The sequence below is a fragment of the Typha angustifolia genome, chromosome 14 (genome assembly GCF_048772165.1).
Source record: "Typha angustifolia cultivar Huaian chromosome 14, ASM4877216v1, whole genome shotgun sequence".
In the NCBI taxonomy this organism is placed as follows: Eukaryota; Viridiplantae; Streptophyta; class Magnoliopsida; order Poales; family Typhaceae; genus Typha; species Typha angustifolia.
This window is the reverse complement of record NC_133252.1, coordinates 4,123,472-4,148,648: the sequence shown is the minus strand read 5'-3', so window position 1 is coordinate 4,148,648 and position 25,177 is coordinate 4,123,472. Positions and strand designations below refer to the sequence as shown.

Here is a 25,177-nt window from a genome sequence, read left to right as displayed (position 1 = left end):
GACACCTCTTCCGGTCACAGTGGAGCCCCTGCCATCACTATAGACCTGTCCTGCAGCTGTAGTGATGTTGAAGTCTGCCCCAGCAACGATCCTAATGTTATCTTTCCCACCCACAGCCACCGTTCAATATATTTGTTATATTTTTATTATCTAAAATCCAATTAGTATTATTTTACATATGTTTGAAAGCTTATTTAATCATCTACACTTTTGTTTCTAAAGAAGATATTCAAATTCGAATTTTATGCTGGTCAAATATGATAATTATCACATTTTAGTCTAGACATTAAATGAGAGTAATACATCTTGATATCACAATAAGGTTATTGATATCTTTTTACGGTTAACTCAGATGAAAATTTAATTAAATTCTATCTTATTGATTATTTTTTAAATATCTCTTCTTAGTTTAAGATTATTTAAACTAAAATTTAATAACATACAAAAATAGAGAACTAAATTTAGATTAAAATCTACTTCTATAGGGTTAAGAATTGAAGTTAATTTGTCTGGTTAACTGATAGGTTATATAAATTAAGGTCTAATTATATTATTATAAAGTCTAAGTGTGAAATCTTAGCTGAAGAAAAAAAGGTTTAACCGCACAAACTCTAATATATATATATATATATTTTTAATGTATTTGGTGTCGAAATCGGTATCGGATGCTACTGGCCGTTAGATTAGGTTTGTAAATCGACATAAATATTCGAATTTCCTCGAATTAAAATTGGTTTGCTGTGGAGACTGCAGCCCTCCGCAAAGGAAAAGAGGAGAGAGAGAGGGGAGTGGCGGCGGCGGCGGCGGCGGCGAGAGATGGAGGAAGACGAGATGGAGATGGAAGGAGAAGTGGTGGTTGGGCAGATGCCCACCGTGATGGTTCCCCGCCACATCAACAAGAGGGCTCTCAAGAACAAGGCCCTCTCCGTTGGATTCAACGACAAGGAGCTTAGGCACGGATCCCTTTCTCGTTTTTATCCTTCTCTTCCAGTCGAAAAATTAGATTTTTTTTTTCCTCATGTGGGGTACGTTGGAAATCGAGTTTATTTGCTGCGGTTCTTTTTCTCTGATCATTCGTTTCCTTGTGGTTTAAGCACCAACTCTCTGTTCTTCTCTCTTGGTTTAAAAAAAAAGATCAGTTTTTTTGAAGTTATTTGGATGCTATATTCATTTTAGGGGTCTGCTTCACGAGAGTTGGAAATTAAATTAGGAAGAAACTATTTGTAGTGAAAAGTTTTGTTTGGGACCTTAATGCAGGTTAAAGTCCAGAAAGTGAATACTTTTCTTGCTCTTAATATATTTGCTTCCAGTTCCATAGCTTGTAGAAGATTAAAAAGTGAAAAAAAAGCTATCCTGGAGTTCTTTTTAACCATATGGTTAACTGTGCTTGGGGATCACATATTGGCAAAACATGTGCTTGTTTCCGAAATCATAGATGGAAGTTTAGTACTCAAATTGGACTTCTGAGTAAACTTCTCTTGTGAAGATTGAGGTGGTATGCTAATGTTGAAACGACATTGGATTTTCAGAGACTTGAGTTGCCTTCCAGGATCAACTCTCCAAATGTTAATTCATGTGGATTGCGTACAGTACATGGAGATCTTTCCTTTTCTCTCTTATAGCTAACTAGAACTTGTTTCAACAGGGACTTTGTTACTGGCTTCCACAAGAGAAAGAAGAAAAGAAGAAAAGAAGCTGAGAAGCAGCTGCAAGAGAAGGAGAGACTGAGGCGTATTGAGGCCCGTAAGAAGGTAGGCTCTCTCATCTGCATTTGTTTCAGTAATGTATCATGTCTCTCTAATCTCTATATTCTTCTGATGTATCACATAATTAACTTGTTCTAGGTCACGATATTGTCGATCATGCCTAATCTTTGATTGAAATATTGTTGAGTGAAATCTCATTGTAGACTCTGGTTTTCTTCTGATTGAACTGCTATAAAATCCAGGATGTAGTAATGTACCATGATCATCTTTTCTCATCAATATATTGGTAAACAACCATAAATTAGAAGGCCCCACAACTGAATCAGAAAACCTTCAGTACTGTTGACAAATGGAACCTACCCATCATACTAGTCAAATTTAAGCAAGACAGGCTCTCGCCACAAGTCATATAGTACTGGTTGTATGGTTATCAACTTCGTTGGTTGCATTAGGTCCATAAAAACAAGGATTACCACTTTCACATTTTAGGCTTGAAGATAGACTAGATAAATGGATAAATTTAACTTAGGAGATGGAAAATATGTTCATAAATAAGCCAAAGAATCAAGGGAAATTGGCACACACAAAAAATCCCCTATCATTTAAAGGAAAAATACATATTTGACACCTTAGGCTAATTTTAACTCACCTCACCTTAAAATATGAGAATCTAGAAAGAAATATTTGATCTTATTCAATGTGATATTTTTAAATTTCTAAGCTATGAAGCATGGATATTGATATGTTCATACAATAAATCTTCAAAAATAAGGACACGATACACTTAAGATATTTAGATCTTATATGTATATTTTTATCTCTCTCTCTCTCTCTCTCTCTCTCTCTCTCTCTCTCTCTATATATATATATATATATATGATATATATCAGTGAATTTTGTACTTAAATTTTCTTAATTGAGGAATTATATGTAATTGTTGCATATGAGAGTTTATATAATAAGACCTCCAATTTATCCACTAAAAAGAACTATCATTTATAACAAAGTCTAATATATTATGTAGTATATTACTAACTAAGATGTAAGATAAGTGAGCGAATTTTAATCTATTAATAAGAAGAAAATGACCGTTGTAAACTGATCTCCTAATGTAGATCATAAAATAATTAAGTGAACTCGATCTTGTCACGAAGAGAAACCTTTTAGATCTGATAAGAAATGAAATGTAATATTCTCTTTCAATTTGATTCATTGATAGGAATCTCAATAGCATCCGAATGGATATTGTAAGGAAGTATCTGATATGTATCCGAAAGTATTCGGCGAGTATTGTATCCAGACGGATAGATTACTCATCAATGTTGATAAGACCTCATATGTAATGGTTTTACCCTCAAAATTATATACTTTTCATTTTAATTATTCCTACAAAGTATTATGTTTTCAATTTTAAATTATATTAATGGTTATTCAAGCTATTATCTCGGCAAGAGTATTTTGATAGTTTGAGAAGTATAGTTACTTAATTTATGATATGGTAACATTAGCATGCTGTAATAGTAATACTAGGGTGTTAATTGGAAATCTTTTGTAAAAGGAGGGGGCTTTTTTAATGAAAAGAGATAAGGTAGGTTTCGAACCATAAAAACTACATAATGTAGGATTTGCTCGAAAATTTCTGACAAATCAAATGCACCAAAATGACAAGTAGAAACTGTAGTATATTACAATTACATACTAGTGCTCTAGCCTTATTGGAGATGAAATTCTCTACTTACGATTGATATAAAATTTGAACCTGAGAGGAAGTATTTGGATGGCCTGCAACATTACATAGTTGCTATGCAGTATTGGGAAGATATCCTCTAAATTGTGTTGAGCAAGTTTTCAGTAGCGGAAGATTTCTAGTTCGAGATAGTAAATTAAAAAAATGCTCTTTCTAGAATATGCTAACTTCCTACCATGTCACAGCTTACATGATGTAATTCTTGTGCAACTTTAACTTCATTGCTTCTATGAATATCATGCAAATATATCTTGTTTGGATGATTGATAAATCTGGTGAGAATGAGTTTTGGCTTTAAAAGAGATGTCATTGGTAAGATATGGAAACATTGGATCAATTAAGTAGAACATGTAAGAATAGAATTGCAGGAAGGATGCTAAAGAAAACTAGAAGGGACAATAACAGTTTAGGACAATCTGATATTGTTTTTAGGTGAACGAAGAAACACAAATACTTCTATATTCTTATTGTATCCGTATTGGATATTACTCATCAAATACTTTTGGATACATTGGATACTTCCTTAAAAGGCTTAATGTATCTGAATCTTTAAAAATGAATTTAACATTGTGGATACTTCTTAAGGGCTTTTTGGATATTTCTTAGATACTTATTAGGTTCCTATCAATAGAAGTCAAATCGAAGGAGACCATCACTTTTCATTTCTTATTGGATCTAGAAGGTTTCTTTTGTGAAAAGATTGAGTTTACTTGTCTATTTTATGATCTATATTAGGAAATCATGTTACAATGGCCAATTTCATTTGATTTATAAATTAAATTGCTTATTTATCTTACATCTTAGTTAGTAATATATTATGCAATACTAGTTCTTTGTTATGAATGGTAGTTTTTTTAATAATTTAATTGAATATCTCCTTTTATAACTATCATACACAAATAATATAGGATTCCTTAATTAAGAAAATGAAAATACAAAAAGTTCACTAATTCATATATATATGAGCTGCGTATCCTAGGCGTATTGTATCCCTATTTTTAGGATTTGCCGTATCGTTTCTATATTTGTATCCCATATCCATATCCATGTTTTAAGTAGGTGACAGATTAAATCCAAGCTCTAACTGTTCATATTATAATGTGTTGTAGAACTTGTGAATGAGAATCTTTGATGATGTGAAAGATATTTTGATGCATATGCCTTGATCCTTTTTCTTAATAGTTACATTTCAATCAATGATGTTTCAAACATTCGCTGATACTATTTTTTTTGCTAAATTTTGAATAAAGCTATTTCTTGACCTATATCTCGTATTAACCTTTTGCTATTCTATGCGAAGTCTGTTGAATTACAAAGGAAGGATGAATTTGTTGTTTGCTTCTTATCAATTGAAGCTAATTCTTTCCTCCATGGGAGGTGATAAAATAAAATGTAACTCATCGAAAAGCAGTTTTGTTTTGGATACTTCCTAAAAACTGCTGTAGATTATTATATCATCCATGTTCAGCTATGAAGCATGACACCAACAGGACATTGGCAAACCTATACTGGAGACAATTAAATCCTTAGAGTCCAATTTATACAACTCAGTAGAAATATGCTGGAGACGTTGAAATATCAAATTGTTTCTCAGTATAAATATACTGCCACAACATTTGTTTAACTTCAGGCCGCAAACATTTATAAAACTTGTCAAATCTGGCCATTTAGGCTATGAAAAAATGTACATATACTTTCAGACTAACCCTGCCTATCAGCTTCGATCCTGTCCAGATCAGCTTAGATCAACATGAATGCCCACTGCATTGCATGCAGCCTCCAGACTATATTGTACTGTGTAGCACAAGTGATTTGCACACGACGACTGCATATGAGATTCATACATGACTTCTAACTGCCTCTTAGAGCATCATTAGACAAACTTTTGTACCAACATTCTTTTATTTTCTTTTCTTTTCCTAGAGTTGGGGTATTTTGCTTGTTTTACCGTTCATTCATGGTAGTTTGTATAGGGTTCATGCTAAACTACCAGGCAGATATATTGTTGCTCATTATATTGGCTTTATTAACATTGCTGCTCTTTTTTTCCTTCACCGCAGAGGAAGCAAGAGAAAGAATTGGCTTTATATGGTAGAGTTTTATCATCTGAAAATCCGGCATTCACTGGGTCAGAACATGATGATGCTGATGATGCTGACAACGACTATGAAAAAGATGAACTTGATTTACCTGCATCAGTTTCTGGTAACTTTTGCTTGTCTAGTTTTTTTTTATTAATTAAAAAAAAGATAATATGGTCTATGATGTTTTTTGTTTCTTATTTTATTGTTTTATAGTTTTGACAAAATTTTACTGGCCTACTCTAAGGTATCTTTTCCTTTTTCTTGTTTTTTAATGAAGAAACAAAGACCTATGAAGATGGCCCTACTAAAATTACTGTCACTACCCGTGAAATCTCACATGAATATGATGATCTGAGACCTAATCCCGTCGTCATCGTCCCTAAGCCTACCATTACAGCTGAAAAGAATAATTGCCTGGCTCCTAAGAAGAAGCCGCTGAAGAAAGTTTCCAAGCAGAAATCAAGCAAGAACAAGAAGAAGAAGTCTGGATTACGAAAGAAGGATAAAAGGGTTAGAGGAAAGACCATGTGATTGTTGTATTGCTGGTGTTTTAATTTTAGGAGTATGACTAGTGAGAAGCTTAGCTACTTAAATTTTCTTCCTGTGTAAACATAATAGAAGTACGCTTTTCATTGCCCCTATTGCTTGTTGAGTCCCTCTAATTAACTTGCTGCTGTAATCAATACATGGTTTTTACTAATCCTTATGAAAATGCTCCAAAAAATTATGCCCAGAAGCTGCTGGTGTAACCATTCTGTAGTGGTTGATGGATTGAAGTTCATAGCATTTACAGTAGAGAATCGGTACTACTTGTTCCGCATGGTGATTATAGTTTGAATTATGTTATCCTCTAGTACTTTTGCTTAAAATTATTATTATTTTCTTATATATTAAAAAGTTCTAAATTAGTTCTTGTACTTATAACTACAGTGAATCCATTAAAATTTTTATCTAATTTAACTGAACCTGTCCAAATAATTTTTAAATTAGTATTTTCCTTGATTTTTTAATTTTTGTGGACCCAAATATTCTCAGTAATTTCTAATGAGGGTGGTGTGGAGGTAGCAGTGAGGTGAAGAGTTAGGGATATTTTAATAATTTATATATTTCTAAAAAGTTGGATGAGAAAATTAACTGGTTGATTTCAATTATAAGAATTAGTTTGAGACTTTAAGTACAAAAGTAAAGTGATATTAAGTATAAGTATATGAATTTAGAATTTATGTAAATAAGAAAAATTAAATGGGCAAAAATGAACTGGATATAGTTTTAAGTTTCAAAAAATTAGGCAAGAACGGAAGGTAATGAGTTTGGATAAATTAGAGGCTGTGGCCTGAGAACAAAATAGATAATCTGCAAGGATAAAAAAATCACCTCATCAGACTGCATTGGAAGACCAGCATACCCAATTTAACTGAGTTCATGGATCCCATCATCATCTCCAGTTCAGTTTCGTTAAGAAGGGATTGGCCGGAAGCAGGGAACAAATATCATAAATGAAAAGAAAATGTTAACTATACAAGAAGCTGGGAGATTCTGCACAACCCCAGCTTTCTATATGATATGAGATTTTTGTTCTTTACATTTTGCAAAGAGAGATGCCTTATTTCTGTATGAACTGTTGTCATCTATACGACGAATTTGCTGCAGCAAGAAGAGCGGCACCTGTGCCCGAGCCATCCTCGATGGCCCTGATAACAACATTTGGCGCAACCTCCTCGCCTAAGATTTCCATCACAGATTCATTAAGATACTCTCTGAAGATGGAGTAACCAGAATAGAGCCCTCCCTCAATTGCAACAACACTCCTCCTTGGTTTGCTTTTTGTTTTTCCACTTGCAATGCCACCAGTCCCATCCCTTCCAATTTTCTTCAATATTCCCACAATACCTGCTGCAGCTAAACGAGCGGCTCTTTGTGTTACTATGTCACATATTCTTACTACGAGCCTTCGTGTCTTAATCGGAGCATCTGACATCTGAACAAGCAGCCATCAAAGTATATAGAAAACACGACGTTCAGTAGACCAATAATGCAGAACATAATTATGATTTAAGAAGCCAGTTGCTACCTGTAGATTATCTTCCAGTATCCTTTTGACCTCTCTCAAGTCAGGAGAAGCATCCTCATGCATGTCAGCCATCAAGGGTGTTCTGAATTATAAAAGGAGATGTAAGAAGGGGAGATGCTGAATTAAGCAATAAATTTACTTGTTGATCATATTCATCTAAATGACTAGAGGCCAAGTTTTCAGAAAGGTATGAAAATTCATATATAATACACAAACTCAATTTTTGTTTGTAGAAATCATTGAAAATCTGTGCATGGGTTTACCTTTCCCATAATCACTTTATCAGCGTGGCTATATGATACACAAACACAAAGCTCCACAAGCTTATAAAAAGAAAAGAACAAGAACAGGATCTGCAGGAAATCTATGGTCCTCCATAGAAGGACTTAAAAAATAGCAAACCAAAACTAGGAGACATGAAGTTCTGCAAAGCAGACATAAAAAATTGCTCACAATAGTTAAGAGTTAAATAAAAGACATAACATGCTTCATGTCATTCAATGAACACTAATTTACTAGTACCTACAACTGTTTGTGTTTCAAGTCCAATTAGATAGTCAGTAATTTCACAATGCATCGGGGTAAAAGCAGCAGATCATTTTACAGCATCACAAGCATTAATTCATATCACTAAGCAATCAATTACATTGCTTCTCATTTTTGAAATTATACACCATTGACAGTTAAACGACAACTCGATCGTGTGTGTGTGTGTGTGTGTGTGTGTGTGTGTGTGTGTGTACCACCTCTACCATTCTAAAATTTGATAAGTCTCAAATGGACAAAATCACATCTTTTATCACATTGAACACATTCAATGTTCCAACTATCAGTAAGCAGACAATGGCATATAGAGGAGAAAAGGATGCCAAATAGAAGAACCATTGTAGAAGGGACATTGCACAATTTTTTTTTTTTAAATTCAAGAACTTGTAGTATTAGTCATCTACCTTAAGCTGAAAGGTACAGACAAGCAATGAGCAGCATCTCCAAAAATATCCGACTCTTGTGCCATCCTATAAAGCACTCTTCTAGCAATCTCACCCAAATACATTCCTGATATCATTTTCTCAAAACCCTACAGCAAAGATGATAAGTTAGAACATTTTCTAAGAGTTCAAAACCAAAAACTATACAAAAAGTTGATTAAGGACATTCTTGCCTGATCATTCCGATTTGGACTCTCATCGTCTAGAGCAATATCATACGAAGTTCTTGGTAAGTGAGATGACCAGAAATTGCCCCATTCCATGTTGACGACCTACTTACCACAAGAACATGAATGGCACATATAAGAAGAATAGATTAGCATATTTTGCAGTCCAAAATGGGTTACATGAAATGCATAGCTCAATTAACTGAAGCTTGGTATATGAAGGAAAGATACCATGCCTCCAGAATTTTTAAGAAGGCCTTGACACTTGATAATCGCATCACTCCGTTCTACATAACAAGCATTTGTGCCAGTTCCGATAACCACAGCAGCCACTGTATCTTCATCATAAAAATGACACAGAGCTAATGTCCCCACCGTATCATTCACCTGCCAAAAGAGCATAAATCACTCATATTTAATTGCTCTGAGCATATGCATCACCATCTTATTTACTTGCTGTCAGAAATCATCATTGCAACAAGTTTAGTAGGAAAAAATGTACAGCTTAAAATGCAACAAAAAGTGAATACTGGTATTATAATAAATTAGTAATAACCTACTAATAAGTTTAGGAAGTATGGATGAGGTCGAACAACCAAAAGTAGTTACGCTAGTTTCTGCATTGTGTTGACATCAGAAGTTATACTTCTAATAACTTTTTTTCCCATAATGAATGCTTTTAAAGAGCAAATCTTGCAAAGATATTTCCAATCACTAAATTTGTTCCTTTCGGAATTTGGAGATAACATCTCACCAAAATTAAGGTTGCCTGTCCCTTTTTTATCAAGCATTTAATGTTCTCAATATCTTCAATCCGTACAAACCATTATCATGTTTCACACAAGCTCACATGTGTTCGTATAGAAATCTTCTATTTATCGCCTTTGCATATACAGCATTATCTCATACTAAACAGTACTAGGAATTGGGAAATAACCATTCAAAGATTTGACGAGTAATTAAAGTCAATTTATTAATCGGCTAACCATTCCCTCCTGTCATGCACTACATACCCTACTTTTTTAGCAAAAGCTATCTCCAGTAGGCAATGCAATGATCTGCCTAGCTGCTTAGAATTAGATCATGAGCTATGAGAGAAATAGTTTATTGATCAGCTATGAACTGCATTTCTGTTAACAAGGAAACTGAGTAACGAGAAAACTCTAATATTCGTTCTTTATTTTTCCAAAAGTCCACTTTACTCACCTAGGACCTACCTTAGGTGGAAACTCCCCAGGAGCTGCTTAGGTATCCGAGTAAAACTTAAAACATTTCTAAAAATATTATCTATGTAGAATGTCCTCAAGAATTCTTGAATTAATCGTCCATGTCCCAAATGGCCAAATTAGTGGATTCTAGTTTCTAAAAGGATATTCTTGGTAAAAGAATATCCTATTTACTATTTTAGGTTCATGCACTAGTTTTAGATTCTAGTTGCATAAATGATTTTCTAATCTTGATTGCTCAATGCCCGTCCATCTCTTGGTCTTTTAAAGCCATGAATATCTTCATATCAAAAAATAATTATACAAATCAATCCAATAGATCATACATAACATGTCATTAGTAATTAAAAAGGGGACGAAGCACTGCATTAAGAGATGAACAATAGCAGCTATCCAAAAGGAAGCACACACACTTACATGCAACATTCGCCTCCAAGGTTCAGCCAATTAGAGTTTTCAGTAACACAGTTGATAGCACAACTCCCAGATCAAGTAATACGGAAAAGAAGAGAGGAATGAGATGGATAATAAGGAAAGACCATACAGAAGAGAGAGAGAGAGAGAGAGAGAGAGAGAGAGAGAGAGAGATCTATTTCTCTTTGGATGCATGTCTTTACGAAAGGCACTCCTTATTAGGGTTGAAAAGAGAGAGGGAAAGCAATGGAGAGAGGTATCTTTCTCTTCATGTGCATAAGAAGGCAATAGTCCTAAATAGGACACTAGAATCCAATTCATCCAACAAAAACAGATCACGGAATAAATAGTTGCGGCTCCTCTTAGAGAAAAAGTCTAATGCAATGATGTCTACCACATTTGAAACCCATATTGCACCTTTGGCATATCTTATGTACGAATATGCATTTACTCATATGTCTCGCATGTCCAAGCATGCATTTGGGACATGCATGTATATGCAGAAAATAACAGATAGATGTATTAGAGCATTTCTTGACATTTGCATCTTATGCAAGAAAAAGAGATCAAAGAAATTACTTTATAAAATTGAAGATAATTCGCCACAAATTTCGCGTTACTTTAAACAAGAACGACCAGAGGACTCTCAAATCATACCAAGGCTGCCACTCGCATATTCAGTCCCCTCTTGGTCATTGCTTCCTCCAAACACTGGGAAACATCTTTTCCAACCTAAATTACAAAGTCAATATAAGTTACTTTTGACATATACCAAAATCCAAGTACCTCACATTGAGGAACCTACCTTAGTTGATATTTTCTTAATGCTAAGACAAATAACAAACAGGAGCAACAAATGATACTTGAGAAAAGAAAATTTAAATATTTTTCTATGTTCCGTAAGTTATATCAGAATTTTCCATATAAGAGCATATGAATTAATGAAGGAGAACGAAATAACACAATTTTAACAAACTACATACTTCAGAATCATATAATAGAGTGAAAAGCAATTCTCAGATGTCTCCATTAGGTTGCACAATCGCATATCAAAACAATATGCTCTATACACGTCCCGCAAATTTTACCACATCTAAATATATAGTAACATGACATAGCAGATCAGCAAATAAGACAAAAAAGTTAAAAATACATAAGACGATGTTAGATGATACATCAAGTGATTTGCAACAAAAAGCATTTTAGTTTTCTAATTTAGCCCTAAATTTTTTTTACTAATTTAACTCTAATAAAATCCAAAAAAACTATTATGTCCTTAAAAAAATATCATGCATCACTTATATAATTTATACGCATTGCCTATGAAAAATATAGACATTAATTTTTAATAATATGCGTATTGAGAATTTAAAAAAAAGTCACGCATTATCTATATAATATACATGTATTGCTCATGCAAAAAGTACAATCTAATATAAAAAAAATAACCCAACGCATCACCTATATAATTTATACGTATTGCCTATGCAAAGTGTAGGTTACAATTTTCAACGATGTGCGCATAGATATTTTAAAAAAAATACCACGTATTACATATGTAAATTATGTGCATCGCTTATAAAAGATATACACTTTAATTTTCAACGATGTGCGCAAAGATATTTAAAAAAAACACCACGTATTACCTATATAATTTATGCATATCGCTTTTAGAAAATGTGTGCATCAAGATTAAATAGTTGGATTGAGTTAGAAAAAGGATAAATTTTATTAAATCAATAAAAAAAATGCTTGAATTTGGAGTGAAGGGCTTTTTTCTGCAAAATCGCCATGATACATCTAATAGCATCTTACAACATATTATCACATGTAATCCACTAATTCTACAACTAAAAAATTTGTTTTATTTATTAGAGATTCAATAATCAAGATGCCAAAAGTGTAACATGAGAATTGCTATAGTTATATGCAAGCAAAACGCAGATCCTTAGATAAATGTTCAAGCAAAATCATGCCTTCAAAATTATCATTTAACTTTTGGTGACACTTTTATCTAGGTTGGTTCATAAATGATTAGGTGAATAACATGAAACTGATGGAATATAGAAGATATAGAAAGTTCAAATTTAGTGATTTGCAGCAGTACACAGACTAGAGTATGCCTAAAATAGGTGGAAATGTAGAAAACATAACAGCTTTAGCCGAAGAATAATAAGCTGCAGCTTTAGAAATTAATTCTCATTTATGCATCTCCAAACCAAGATTTGGTAGACTGGCGTTATTTTGGTAACTCATAGTTTCGATTCCTAAATTAGTTTCAAGCTTGCACACACCAACATATAGCTAAAGTTTTCTGGTCAGTCTTAATTATCTAGTTTAAAATTGCAAAAAGATCTGGCTGTTAAGAATGGCTAGATGACCAGCAGATGACTCGATGAGGCCTCCATAATAGAGAGAATCCAGGTTGCAAAAGTAGGAATTTTGGTTACACCCTATCAATCAGGTTGCCTATATTCTTGGACATGAGAGCTACCAACAGGAAGTTAGCCTCAAACACCTAGTATCAAGATGAAAAACACGACAAATGTGTTTGTGAAGGCTTATCAGCCAATACAGCTGAAAAATCAGCAAAAGTGGAATCAACCACTAAAAAGGACAGATAACTTACAGCATCTTCGATTGAGAATCCTTTCGTCCACTTGATAAGAGCACCAGAAGAAACAGAAATTTGTCTAACAGGAAAAGAGAAAGTAAAGCCAAGCTCCCTTTTATCATCTGAAGTTTGACCATCCTCTCTTTCAATGAAATGCTTCAGTGTCAAGGCAATATAGTCGAAGAGATTCTGCAAGCAAGAGAATAATTCTAAACTTACACATTCAAAACTCATCACAAAGAGAATAAATTTTGGGAGATGATTGCATACCTGACTTGTACTAGTCATCAATTCTTGGGGAATTGGTTCTCGTTCAAATTGGCGACTCAAGATCTTAGACCCTTCTCCCCCAAGCTGAACCCGCAAAACTCTGAAATAAGTACCTCCCAGATGCAAAGCATAAAAGGTGCCTTCTTCAGTCCTGTTGGGAAGAAGGATATTTTGCATCAATATGATCCATGGTCCAATAACTACCAGAAACAAACAACCAGTAAATAGAACAAAAGTAGCAACATAATGTTACAACTCAATCACCAACACCTTCATTCACATGTATAATGGTAACTCGTAATTCACCAGAAACTCAGATGAATAATCCTAACCTTCCAACGACAAGGAAGTCTAATTGAATATAAAATATAGTGCAATATTCCTCAAAGGGCCTAATTCTATATTAAATATTGCATCGATCATTCCTAAATATTTTAAATATGCGAAAGAACCTTGTACTAGAAACATTAGATCAGCAATCAAAACAATATCAGTAACTTAAGAGATTAAGCACATGTCCCAATACTAGTAGCTGTTCTCTAATTAGATTTGAAATCACTCTAAGTTTGCAAAGATGTAGTAAGACAACAGAGTAAATCTACAGGAATGCTTACGCAAGCAGAGGCTAGCTTGCCAACAAATGAATATTACTTCTAATGGTTCAAGCTAATAAGGAAAAGAGTGAAGCAGAAGTACTACCTCAAAAGCAGCTGCATGTTTTCCTTACTTGAGGTTCAACAAAAGAAATACTAGGATAAAGGAAGTCAAATAAAAGGGTTGATGCTATTTAAAGCCCAATCATAGTGTTCTACATAGTACATATTGACCAGAGTTTGAGAGAGAGTTGATACATCGCAAAAAACAAAAAAAATGAAATAAAGAAAAGAGAAAGAAAGAAAGAAAGAAAGAACGAAAGAAATTCTGGACCACTTAAGAATATAAATGATAATAAACAAGCATTTAGAAAGAAAAGGTTCCATTCATATCAGAGTACTAAAGAAGATTGAATGATTTCAAAGGATTAGGAATCAGCAATGGTAAAACTATTCAGGAATCAAGAAGGAAGGTAGTCCTTTTCTGTTTCAGTGATGAAGCAGGGCGACAGATCACCTTTTACCCAAGAGACAAAAAAGAAAAGAAGTTAGTCCAGACAAATCTGAACCACCGGTCATCTAAAGTACCCAACTTTCTTCTTCTGGTATAAAGAACAACCTTTAATCAACTGATCGTTATTTGCAACACCACCATTGTGAGCAATGAAGGTACCAAACAATGATTGATATCGCCCAGATGCCAACGAAAAGGGTTGACAACCCAACTTCATATAAATGTAGAAATCCAGTGACACCCAAACATAGCAAAATTTCACAAAATAGTGAATTTACCAAACAATGCAATAAATGCAACTATCATAACAAACCCCGAGAAGCAACCAACTTAGAAATTTCTAATACAGATCTACAGATCTTCTGATGATCCAGAATATGCTAGAAAAGATGCCATCCAGATTTTACCAGAACAGGGGACTTCATTTAACAGTTGAATCCACCTAAGACGCCCAATAAAACAACACAAAGAAAATAGAAACTAAAAATCTTCCTTTATCCATACAACAAATGCCATCATCATCAGGAACCAAGAACAAAAGAAACCAAGTTCAAAATCCCAGTACAAAACCATATCCCAATTAAAAGATGGCAACCAGATACTTAACAGCATTAATCAACCAAATCATCAAGAAACCGAAAACATATGCAACTACGTCCAAAAAAATTCCATAACATCTCATGTCTAATAGAAAGCTCCCACCCGTGTCCTTAGAATAGGATTAACCAACCCAACTCATAAAACAGTAAATAAGTCACTGAAACACCAACAATAGCAGAACGCACAATATCAAAAGAAACAGAAACCTTTCTTATCCTCAGAGAGATGCCACTGCATCGAGAACGAAAAAGTTTCAAAAAAGTCCCAACATGAAATCACCAACCAAACTTCGTATAACGTGGAGAAATATAGTGAGACCCAAGAATAGCAAAAGGTCAGAAATCATAGAAATCAAATAAAAAACTCTCTTTTATCCATGCAACTTATGTAACCATGTCAGAAAATACTGTCACAATACCACAACGGCCAACAGAAAGAACTACTCATGTACTATTGGAACAGGGCTAACATAATAGATTAACAGTAGAGATTGAAACACCGAATAATAGCAAAAGATCACCCAACATAAAAAAAAATCAAAATAAAAATTCCTCCTTTGACCATGCATCAACTGCCATTATCATCGAGAAACCAAAATCCAAATACAAAACCAACCGTCATCACGCGACCAATGATCCGACGCTAGCAGAACGGAACATGAAAAAAAAATGGTCCGAAAACAACGGAAGTAAGAGCAACAGATGGCAATACCCATCAGGGAGCTTGTCGATGTAGCTGAGCAACATCTTGAGCTTGCTCCCGCCATCAGAAGCCAAACCCGCGTGCATCTCCACCGCCATCGCGTCCACCACCTGCCTCAGCCTCGCCACCGAGGTCTCACATCCCTCCTCGAACTCCCTCACCAACTCCACCGCGCGCTGCCACTTTCGGCGACTCCTCGCCCTTCTCTCCACCAGCACCGCCGCGACTGCGCACGTGACCACCGCGCACCCCAAGGCCACTCCAAGTCCCACCCTTCCCATCACCCTGAGATCCTCCTTCCTCTCCCAACGATCAAACCATTAGTTCTCCCAAGAAGTTGACGAGGAAACCCTAGGTTTCCCGGCAATAGGCACGAGTAGTAAGCTAGATATACGGACGGGGCTTCGCCCTTGAAGACAAGATGTTCGACGAAGTGCGCCTAAAGAATGGAACAGAGAGAGCGAAACGCTATGAATGGAAGAGAGAGAAAGAGAGGAGAAGGGAAGAGAAGGGAGGAGAAGGGAAGCGAAGGGAAGATAAAATAAAAGGGGAGAGTGTGGAGGTTCATTTTGTTAATTGTTTGCTAAATAATTTAGGAAATTTTGCATATCATATCCTAAATTTTAGCAATTGATGATTTATTTCCCTTAAATTGAAAAATCCACAAAAACCTGCTATAATTTTGGCTAGCAAATCCTATTTACCTCATATTACACCTTTAAAGAATAAAAATAATCTTAAATATATTTTATAATACTTTAATATCCTAGAAACTTTATTTTGTATTACTATAATTTTGGGCATTAAATTTTTCATCCAAGAGTTAACAAAAAAATGATCATTAAAGTCAATTTGTTATTCTTATTAATTATATTTTAATTTATAATGTAATTGAAAGTATAAGAAGGTAAAATATATTTAATCTAAAAAAATATATAACCACCGAAATTCGAAGTCATAAATACTCATTAAACATGTGTCTCTTTTTTTAAAAAAAATAATATGTCTCTTTAACTATTTTCTTTTTTAAAAAACACTAATCCAAATATATTTTTGTTGCATTTTTTAAAAATCTTTATAAAGAATAGTCCACATGGTACGTATGCAACTTGATATAATTTATTTCCAAACAATTTGCACTATCAAATTACTTCACTTTTTAGTTTTCTTTTTTTAACCCTCCAGGGGGCAAATTACACACTTTCTCTCACTAATTAATTTTAAATTACATAAGAGAAGGTTTGCTCAAATTAAGAGGCGGGGACGCAAATGACGAAAGTACAGGGTGGTATGTGAATATTTGCCAGTAATTTAATTTAATTTAATTTAATTCCACAGCGCAATAAATAACGCTTTTGAGTGGCGTGGAGAGTGAGTGCGAGTCAGCCGGGGGCGGTGCCTACTTTCGAAAGGTACCCGCAATGACTAGATTGCCCCCGAATAAATTGGCAAATTACGGATACCGACAACTGCGCGTTTGACTTGGGTCGGTTAGTACGATACGGTGATAGCGACGCCTCGGCTCCTTTTTAACCTCGCAAAAATGGCTTAACTATTAGGCGTTGGAATGGGTCTGATTTACGACATTACCACTTAAGTAATTGCGCTTTTGACCGTCCCAGTCAGCGCTTTGACCGGATTCGTACAAGGGCAAAATAGGAAGAGAGCGCTATATCTTTTTATCTGTTGACCTAATTTAAAAAATAATAATATTTGATTATTTGGACTTCTTATTTGCGAAGGAAAAATTGCCAATCTAATTTCAAGATTATTCACTAAATTTATTGGACTCTTTAAGAATTATAATTACCAAAATTTCCTTTTAAAGGAAGTTTATGGTATATTCCTACCCAATAGGTCGCTAGGATCAAAGTATTATGATTCTTTATATATTTGGATCCTAATATATCCTCTTATAATCTATATGAGGTAAGTGTTTTTTTTCATTATTTAGAGATATTAAATTGATAAAGTATTATACATTTTCTTTTCAATAATAATTATAATATCTTAAAAGATTTAATGGGCAATGATAATTATTATATTTGAAAAGTTGTTTATTGGCAATTATGTGAAAAGGACCCTTCATCTTTGAGAATAAGAAGGTGATACATAATGTTAGCTCTCTGGTACATTGACGTCAGTGATTACTTCCATCTTTTATGGATATGATATTAGGGAGTCATCTACGTTGGAAAACTAGCTTAACGTTGTCATCACAGTGACATAATTGCTTAAGTAAGTGATACAATTGCTTAAAAAAGGACAAATAGTGAAAATATAATATTATACAAGGTTATATTTGAAAAAGAAGAAGAGAAATTACAGGTAACACCCTATATTTTAACTATATTACAAATAAAGCCATTGTTTTTCATTAATTATTTATTAAGAACCTTCTATTTGTTAAAAATGTCAAGATATACGGCAATAACCAAATTTCATTAATTATTTATTAAGAACCTTCTATTTATTAAGAACCTTCTATTTGATAGATAATATAATTTAATCCGATCATCATCAGGTTAATTTAAATTTTAGAACCAATTAAGCCTTCAAAATAACTGGAGACAAATTAAATTCCAATTTTTAACAAATTATGATCAAATGAAGCCATAAAATATTAAATTGCATCAGAACGCGTAATCTCACCGGATTATGATACGACGATTCATATTGGCTCCACGTGTGATATTGGGGTTGATAGGAATGAGTCTATTTATCTAATTGAGTATGTGGAAGCAATAAAATTATTTTTTGCGAGGATGCGTTCGAATGCAAGGACCACATTCGAATAAGGTCGTTCGAACGCTTACATCCGTTGGCATCGACAGAAAACGAAAATTCCGCGTTCGAATGCAATCAGGCGCGTTTGAACACACCGCAGCGAAAGTGTAAGTTAAGATAGGGATTGTTAAGATTGTTTGTGGTGTTTTTATGTTAATTAAAGAGTTCTTAAGGTGAACATCTCTATATATGTGGAGGAAACCATAATTGAGATTATTTGGATTGAAATTGGCTTTAGCCTCATCTCATTCTCTCTTGATTCTAGCTATTGGCGCTCTCTCCCACCTCTTTGTTTTCACCGCCTGAGTATTGAGTCGGCTTCTTCTAACTTTTAACTTTTTTCTTCCACAACAACTTCTTCCCTTTCACACCACGAACAAACCTTAGTATCCATATAGCCATTGGAGAGCTATCAAGCTAGGATCTAAGTTTCGTAACCGTTGCGGATCGGATCAGAGTGGTTCGTAACAGATTAAGAATTGAAAACTACTATTACTTAATCTCAAATATCATTCTAAAAAAGTGAGATAAGAGTAATTTAAAAAAATAAAAAAATATTATTTAAAATAGATGAAATATTATAATTTTTAATTATGTTCTATTAGGTGTATTTGAATTAAACTGAACTGAGATTGTTGCTCAATATTAATTTGAGCCTTTATTTATAAAGAATAAGAGGATATTGCTTTTTTTTTATATAATTTAGATAGAATATAGGATGCTATTTTGTAATTCTTTCTTAATTTTTAAAAGATTATTTTATATGTATAGTTAAATTGATTTATCTCAATCCTCCAGTACTTATACTTAAAATTACTTTATTTTTTATATTTTAAAAAAAGTAAAAATATTAAAAAATAAAATTTAGAAGAGTTATTGTTTGTTTTTATAATTCTAAGAGTAGTTTATTATGGCAAATTGCCCTGTCAATTTAACAATAAATTATTTTTATATATTCACACTGACATATTTTATGACCATATCTTTCTCTCTCGAGGTCCTATTAAATTTTGATTAAAATTATAACATTAAATTCTCATTCATATTTATTACATTATATTATGTTTCAAAAAAAAAAACTATTGCTTAGAAAGTTATTATGTTTAAAATAGAGTAATAAGTCGGGGTGAAAACGGATCATATACAAATCGGATAGTACTCAACCCACATATTCGGATCCATATTTTTAGTTCGGATACGGACGGATAGCAAAATTTAAAACCATATCCTAACTAAACAGATACGGATAATTTTTGGATAAAGGATCAGATCTTAAACGGATATTGATTGAATTTAAAATAATTATAATATTTTATTTAAATATAATTAACACAAAATTATTAAAAGTTTTACAACAAATAATTTTTTTGTATATCAAATATATAAAAATTAGAGAAATTAATCTCTATAAATAATATATAACGTATTATTAGTAATAATATTAATATTTACTATTTAAATAAGCAAACTAAAAACTGTAAATTATTTAAAAAAATATGCAGGTAAACAGATATTCGATATCCGTATCCGAATCCGAAAAATATATCCGACCCGTATCCGAATCAGTATCCGAATTTTTTCAAAAATTCTATCCGTATCCGAATCGGATAGAAATTTTTTATCCGAATCCGATCCAAGTCGGGTCGGATAGCGGGTCGGGTCGAAGTTAATCCAACCAGTTTTCACCCCTAGTAATAAGGCACTAAATAATTTAGCACATTTAATAATAAAATATTTAATTTGCTGTGATTTATATGAAAAGAATAAAAAAAAATTTCCTAGAATTTACTTAATTTTGAATTTAATATAGTCGGATCATTTTCGATTTCTCGTTAATATCTTGTTCTTATTATTTTTTCTCAACTTTACCCTTTTTCACTCGGCGTCTAAAGGATAAAAGTCAAACTTATCAGTATTTTAGTGACATTTTCAGTAAAACAAATGCACGTCTTTTTGGGGTACGGTAATTAGAGTTTGGGAGAGGGCTAGTTTGGTCAACAACTCTCTGGAACGTACGGCTCAGATCGACGGCTAGATAATTGGCACAGGATGGGTCCCACTCCCGAGTTTTGTTCTGGCAGTGCCACGTCATGGGTATGACAAGTACAAGCTAGCACTTTGTCCCCTGGCCAGTGAGGGGCCCTTTGTCCGGATAAAATTACCCAAAATGTTAGACAGGTAGAGACTAGAGACGATAATAGTTGCAGTCTCATTTATAAATACATTGTAATTAACTCTTTGGTTTTTCTAACAACGACCATCATTTTTATTTCATACATTATATTTTAATATTATTAATAATCTCATTTTGTAGAGATATATTGAAAAATATATGTTCAATTATTTTCGACTATAAAATATAATTATATTTAAAGTATTCTTTTGATATAATCACTATATGTACTGATCAAACATAAAATAATAATAATAATAATAATAAATTTGTATAAGCATTACATACCTACATTTTAAATATTACACACCTATCTTTCAAGCATTGCATATCTATCTCCCTAGCATTGCATTATATATTTATCTTTCTAGCATTACATATTTATCTCGCTAGTATTGTATATCTATCTCTTAATATTGTATACATAATGCCTCAGGCTAGCAATGCATATATAATGCCTAGCATAATATTGTTGGTACCTCTCAAGCATTATATATATAAAATGTATTAGTTTATTTACTATTTATTTCATCAATCTACTTTAAATTAAATTAAATAATATTTTCAAAGCAATTTTTTATTTTTTTACCTTCACTTATATTACATCAAATATAATCATTATGCTTCAATTATAAAATATAATTAAACATAGGATAGTTATTCCTAAAACAAATCTCTCAGTTAGATAATAATAATTCCTATTTCCTTTCTATTCCTAATGTGAACAATGAAATTTGTGAACAAAATTGCTAGTATTTGTCTTGTACAATCTAGGGTTTTACGTATGATTATGACATATTATTTATATGAAAGAGTGATATATGTAAATGAAAATATCAAAGACACAATTAAGAAGAAGTCCAAATTCAGCATTCCTACATAAATTATTCAAACCATTCTTGATCAATTTGAACCGTGAAGATTTGGCGAAGATCACTTATGACATATAAGTTCAGTGAGAAATGAGTTCAACTGGCTAGCGCAGAACTAAAATAGACATGTTTTTAATCTATTTCAAAATTTTGTTTCTCTTTCCTAGTTCACTTAATCCAAATGAGAGATGATCTTCCACACTTATAAAATGATCATGAAGTGTAAGTGTAGGGTAAAGAATTTAGAGAGAATCTAGCGAATGTAATTGGATTGTTCTAGGTTCCTGATTGATTGTTACTAATTTAATTTTTGGAGCAAGTTGTTGTCTCAAGGGTCACTAAGACAAGTCACCCGATCTTGATGGTCACTGAAATCGGTGGATATTACTTTAAAGCAATTCATAGCAAGTTATATTTCATATATTTTTATTATTTTATTATTTTATTATTTTATTATAATATATTTATTGTAATTTTTTTATTATCATTATTATTTATTTTTATTTTTATTATATTTTACTTTTAGGTTTGGGTTATTATAAAAGCAATTGGTAGCAAGTTCTAATAAGAGTTTCATATTATAGCCATCGGATTCAACGAAAGGTCGTTCTTATATTTGTACATTATTGGTAGTTGATTTGAAAAGGATCATTATTTTCACCCAATTTTAGTGTTTTTTATGTAAAAATTATTTGTATTTGTTTTTTTTTATCTCTATTTTCGATGATTTGTCTATATTTGTGCTATTGTAGGTTGTTATCTCCTAGATTAGGGCTAGGTCAAAAAATTTCAACCGGTATCATATCAAAGCATACTTTGGATTAAGCATACCTTAAATTCATATATTTTCACATAAGATAGAATAAATCAATATCTTCAAAGCCATTGACACGATTGCTCTCTCTCTCCAGAAAGTAGCTAGGTATATCGTCAAACCATATAAATAATCTACGGACACTTCTAATTTTAATTTTCAACTGCACATCTAACCAAAAAGTCAAAAAAGAAAAAAAAAAAAAAAGAAAACTTATTCTATACTATTGGCCTATTTAATTCCACATTGGAAGGATTTGAACAGATTGGAAAGTTAATTTGAGTGGTGTCAAAAAGAAATGGTTAATCTACCAACCTCTCTCCTCCATTGTGTTGGTTCTTAGCTTTTAGTCCAGACCCACAAAGAATACAACACATTTGTGTTGATGATTGGGGGGAGAGGTCCCATATATGCCTCATTGATAGCAATGGTATGCCATCAACCCTGTGAAACATGTGAATGGTGGCCAGTCAGTATTGCTTCTCATTCTCTTTGTCCATTGGTGCTCAGCATCACCACATCTTTGTCACTCCACTGGACAAGTTGCAACAACAACTAATCCAAGCAGATAGATGGTGGTGGAGGTTTTCTCTATCAATACCTTCTTTTTTTCTTTTTCCTTTTTTCCTTCAAGGCTTCAAGTAGATAGATCCTTAGTATACCATCTTTTTTCTTTTTCTTTTTCTTTTTCTTTTTCTTTTTCCCTGTTTAAAGATGCAATATCCTATTTATGCATATTTTGTACACAAATTTTCATCTGTGTTAGGGTTAATAATACACCAATATAGTCATTAACTTCCAACCCACATAGATATCTCTATATATGCATGTCACCATGGAGACACTATCTAGTGAATGAGTAATCCAAAACATCTTACCCCATGAATTAGATTACTACTTTGTTTATCAACAAAAAACAAAAACAAAACAAAATATGTCCTGATCCATGCATTAAGGTGAAGTAGACACAATGTTAGTTATTCTTTAGCATAAAATTTACTGATAACTTATAGATAGATATCTTGATTGTGCTTTTCTGTGGTATCTAACCTTTTTACACTAGTTTTCTATCCTAGCTTGCTTATTGTCAAGAGATTAGGTGTTAGTGGATGGTGAATAAACTGATATTTTTTCTAAGAGCTTACATATATGCAAAACTATATGTAAACTATAGAAAAACAAACATTGGTCATACATGGGTAAAGTCCAAAGTTGATAGTGTTTATTGTGGCATATTAACAATTATAATAAGAAAGATAATGTTATTTATAGTAGTTGTTGTTACTGTTGTTGATTTTATTAATACTAGGGCAAATTATAATTTACTTCTTGTGGCTTGATTCGATTTTAACTTACACTTTTGTACTTCAAATTTAAATGTTTAAACCTTGCTTTGGTCTAGATTAAGTTACGATTATTATATTTTCTATTCAAAACTAATAGTGCAAATGACCAAACTACTTCTACTAGCATTAGCGTCAATACTTTTCACTATAAGAAAATTACTAAACGATCAAACTGTCCTTACTATTATCAAATCAAACTATATCTCTACGAGTGTAGTTCATTCTTATCGGTTAAAGATTGACTAATTAGTGCAACATAATCTAGACCTTATTATCAATATATGGGGGTAAGATAAAATTAGGCCGAATATAGGTGGTAAACAGCAATTCCCCATTTATTATCAATATTATAAACAACTACACCAAGAGAGAGAGAGAGAGAGAGAGAGAGAGAGAGAGAGAGAGAGAGAGAGAGAGAGAGAGAGAGAGAGAGAGAGAGAGAGAGAGAGAGATGGATAGATATAAGTCTAGAAGTAATATTAAGATCTTAATATTATCACTTCAAAATATGAAGAAGCCAATTACCAATAAATTTTAACCTAACTAGGAATTGCTAAAGATGCAGTAGATAGGGGACCAACATGGTAGGGTAGACAACCCAAGTAACCTCATTTGCCAATTCAACAACAAGATCTAATTGTACTGTAGACCAAATCTAAGTCCCTATCTAGAGTTAAGAGTTAGTCGTACTATATATGAATAGCTCAAAGGGGGAAATTATATGATTGAACTATAGGAATATAATATAATATTTGGTCATGATAAAAATCTAAGAAGAAGATTATTACCGCTGGATTAACTTAACTCTAGATGTAAATTTACCCATCTTTTGGTGTTCTTAAACATAATATCTAGGTACTAGTTGGGTAATTTATTAATAAAAAGGGAGATTAAAAAAATGAGAGGGCAATTGGGAGATTATTGAAATCCAATTTTGGAGATGATGGAATATTCTGGCTTTTATGCTATTCCATTAGTCAATGTTGCTTTAGTATTAACTCAAGCTATTAATGTGGCCATTTTGGGGTCCATTTGAAAACTATGAAAAAAGAAAAGAAGATTGCAGTTTGTAGAATGGTTACCAATCATGCCCTAGTTGCCATTACTGTTACTCAGACATGATAATTTCTTGGGTATACTTTAGTTTACTCCCTGTAGTTTGGCTTGATTTTAACTTACTTTATATCCATGCCAAGTTGCAATTGTTACTAATATAATGTGAAAAGACTTAATTATCCTATGAAAAATATAGTAGTAGATTGATTATTTAGCAAAATACTGAGGCTAATGAATTACATTAATTTCAGTATTTGCACCGTTATTTTTGAATGAAAAATCTAATAATTATAATTAGTACGAATCACGGGAGATTAAGTGCTTAAATTTTAAGTGTGTTGGAGTAAATTGAAATCCGACCAAACTATAAGAGGGAAAATTGTAAGCGTATGCTATAGCTGGAATATAATTGTATGACTTGAGTTGAATGAA

The 25,177-nt window shown here is 32.8% G+C and overlaps 2 protein-coding genes across 2 annotated transcripts; one reads left to right on the top strand and one right to left on the bottom strand.

Annotated features, from left to right (window-relative positions):
* The first annotated feature begins 728 nt into the window (after positions 1 to 728).
* On the top strand, positions 729 to 6,273 carry LOC140776016 (uncharacterized). Its single transcript, XM_073119552.1, has 4 exons — positions 729 to 953; positions 1,646 to 1,751; positions 5,514 to 5,658; positions 5,815 to 6,273. The coding sequence occupies exons 1-4, from the start codon at positions 817 to 819 to the stop codon at positions 6,066 to 6,068; spliced, it is 642 nt and encodes a 213-aa protein (XP_072975653.1). The 5' UTR covers positions 729 to 816; the 3' UTR covers positions 6,069 to 6,273.
* Positions 6,274 to 6,935: 662 nt separating this feature from the next.
* LOC140776652 (hexokinase-3-like) lies at positions 6,936 to 16,237 on the bottom strand. The gene is made up of 9 exons (XM_073120428.1): positions 15,707 to 16,237; positions 13,289 to 13,439; positions 13,034 to 13,207; positions 11,062 to 11,136; positions 8,996 to 9,151; positions 8,771 to 8,869; positions 8,559 to 8,686; positions 7,609 to 7,690; positions 6,936 to 7,515 (listed from the first exon to the last, which is right to left on the bottom strand). Exons 1-9 carry the CDS (start codon positions 15,976 to 15,978, stop codon positions 7,162 to 7,164), a joined length of 1,491 nt encoding a protein of 496 aa, XP_072976529.1. The 5' UTR covers positions 15,979 to 16,237; the 3' UTR covers positions 6,936 to 7,161.
* Positions 16,238 to 25,177: the final 8,940 nt, after the last annotated feature.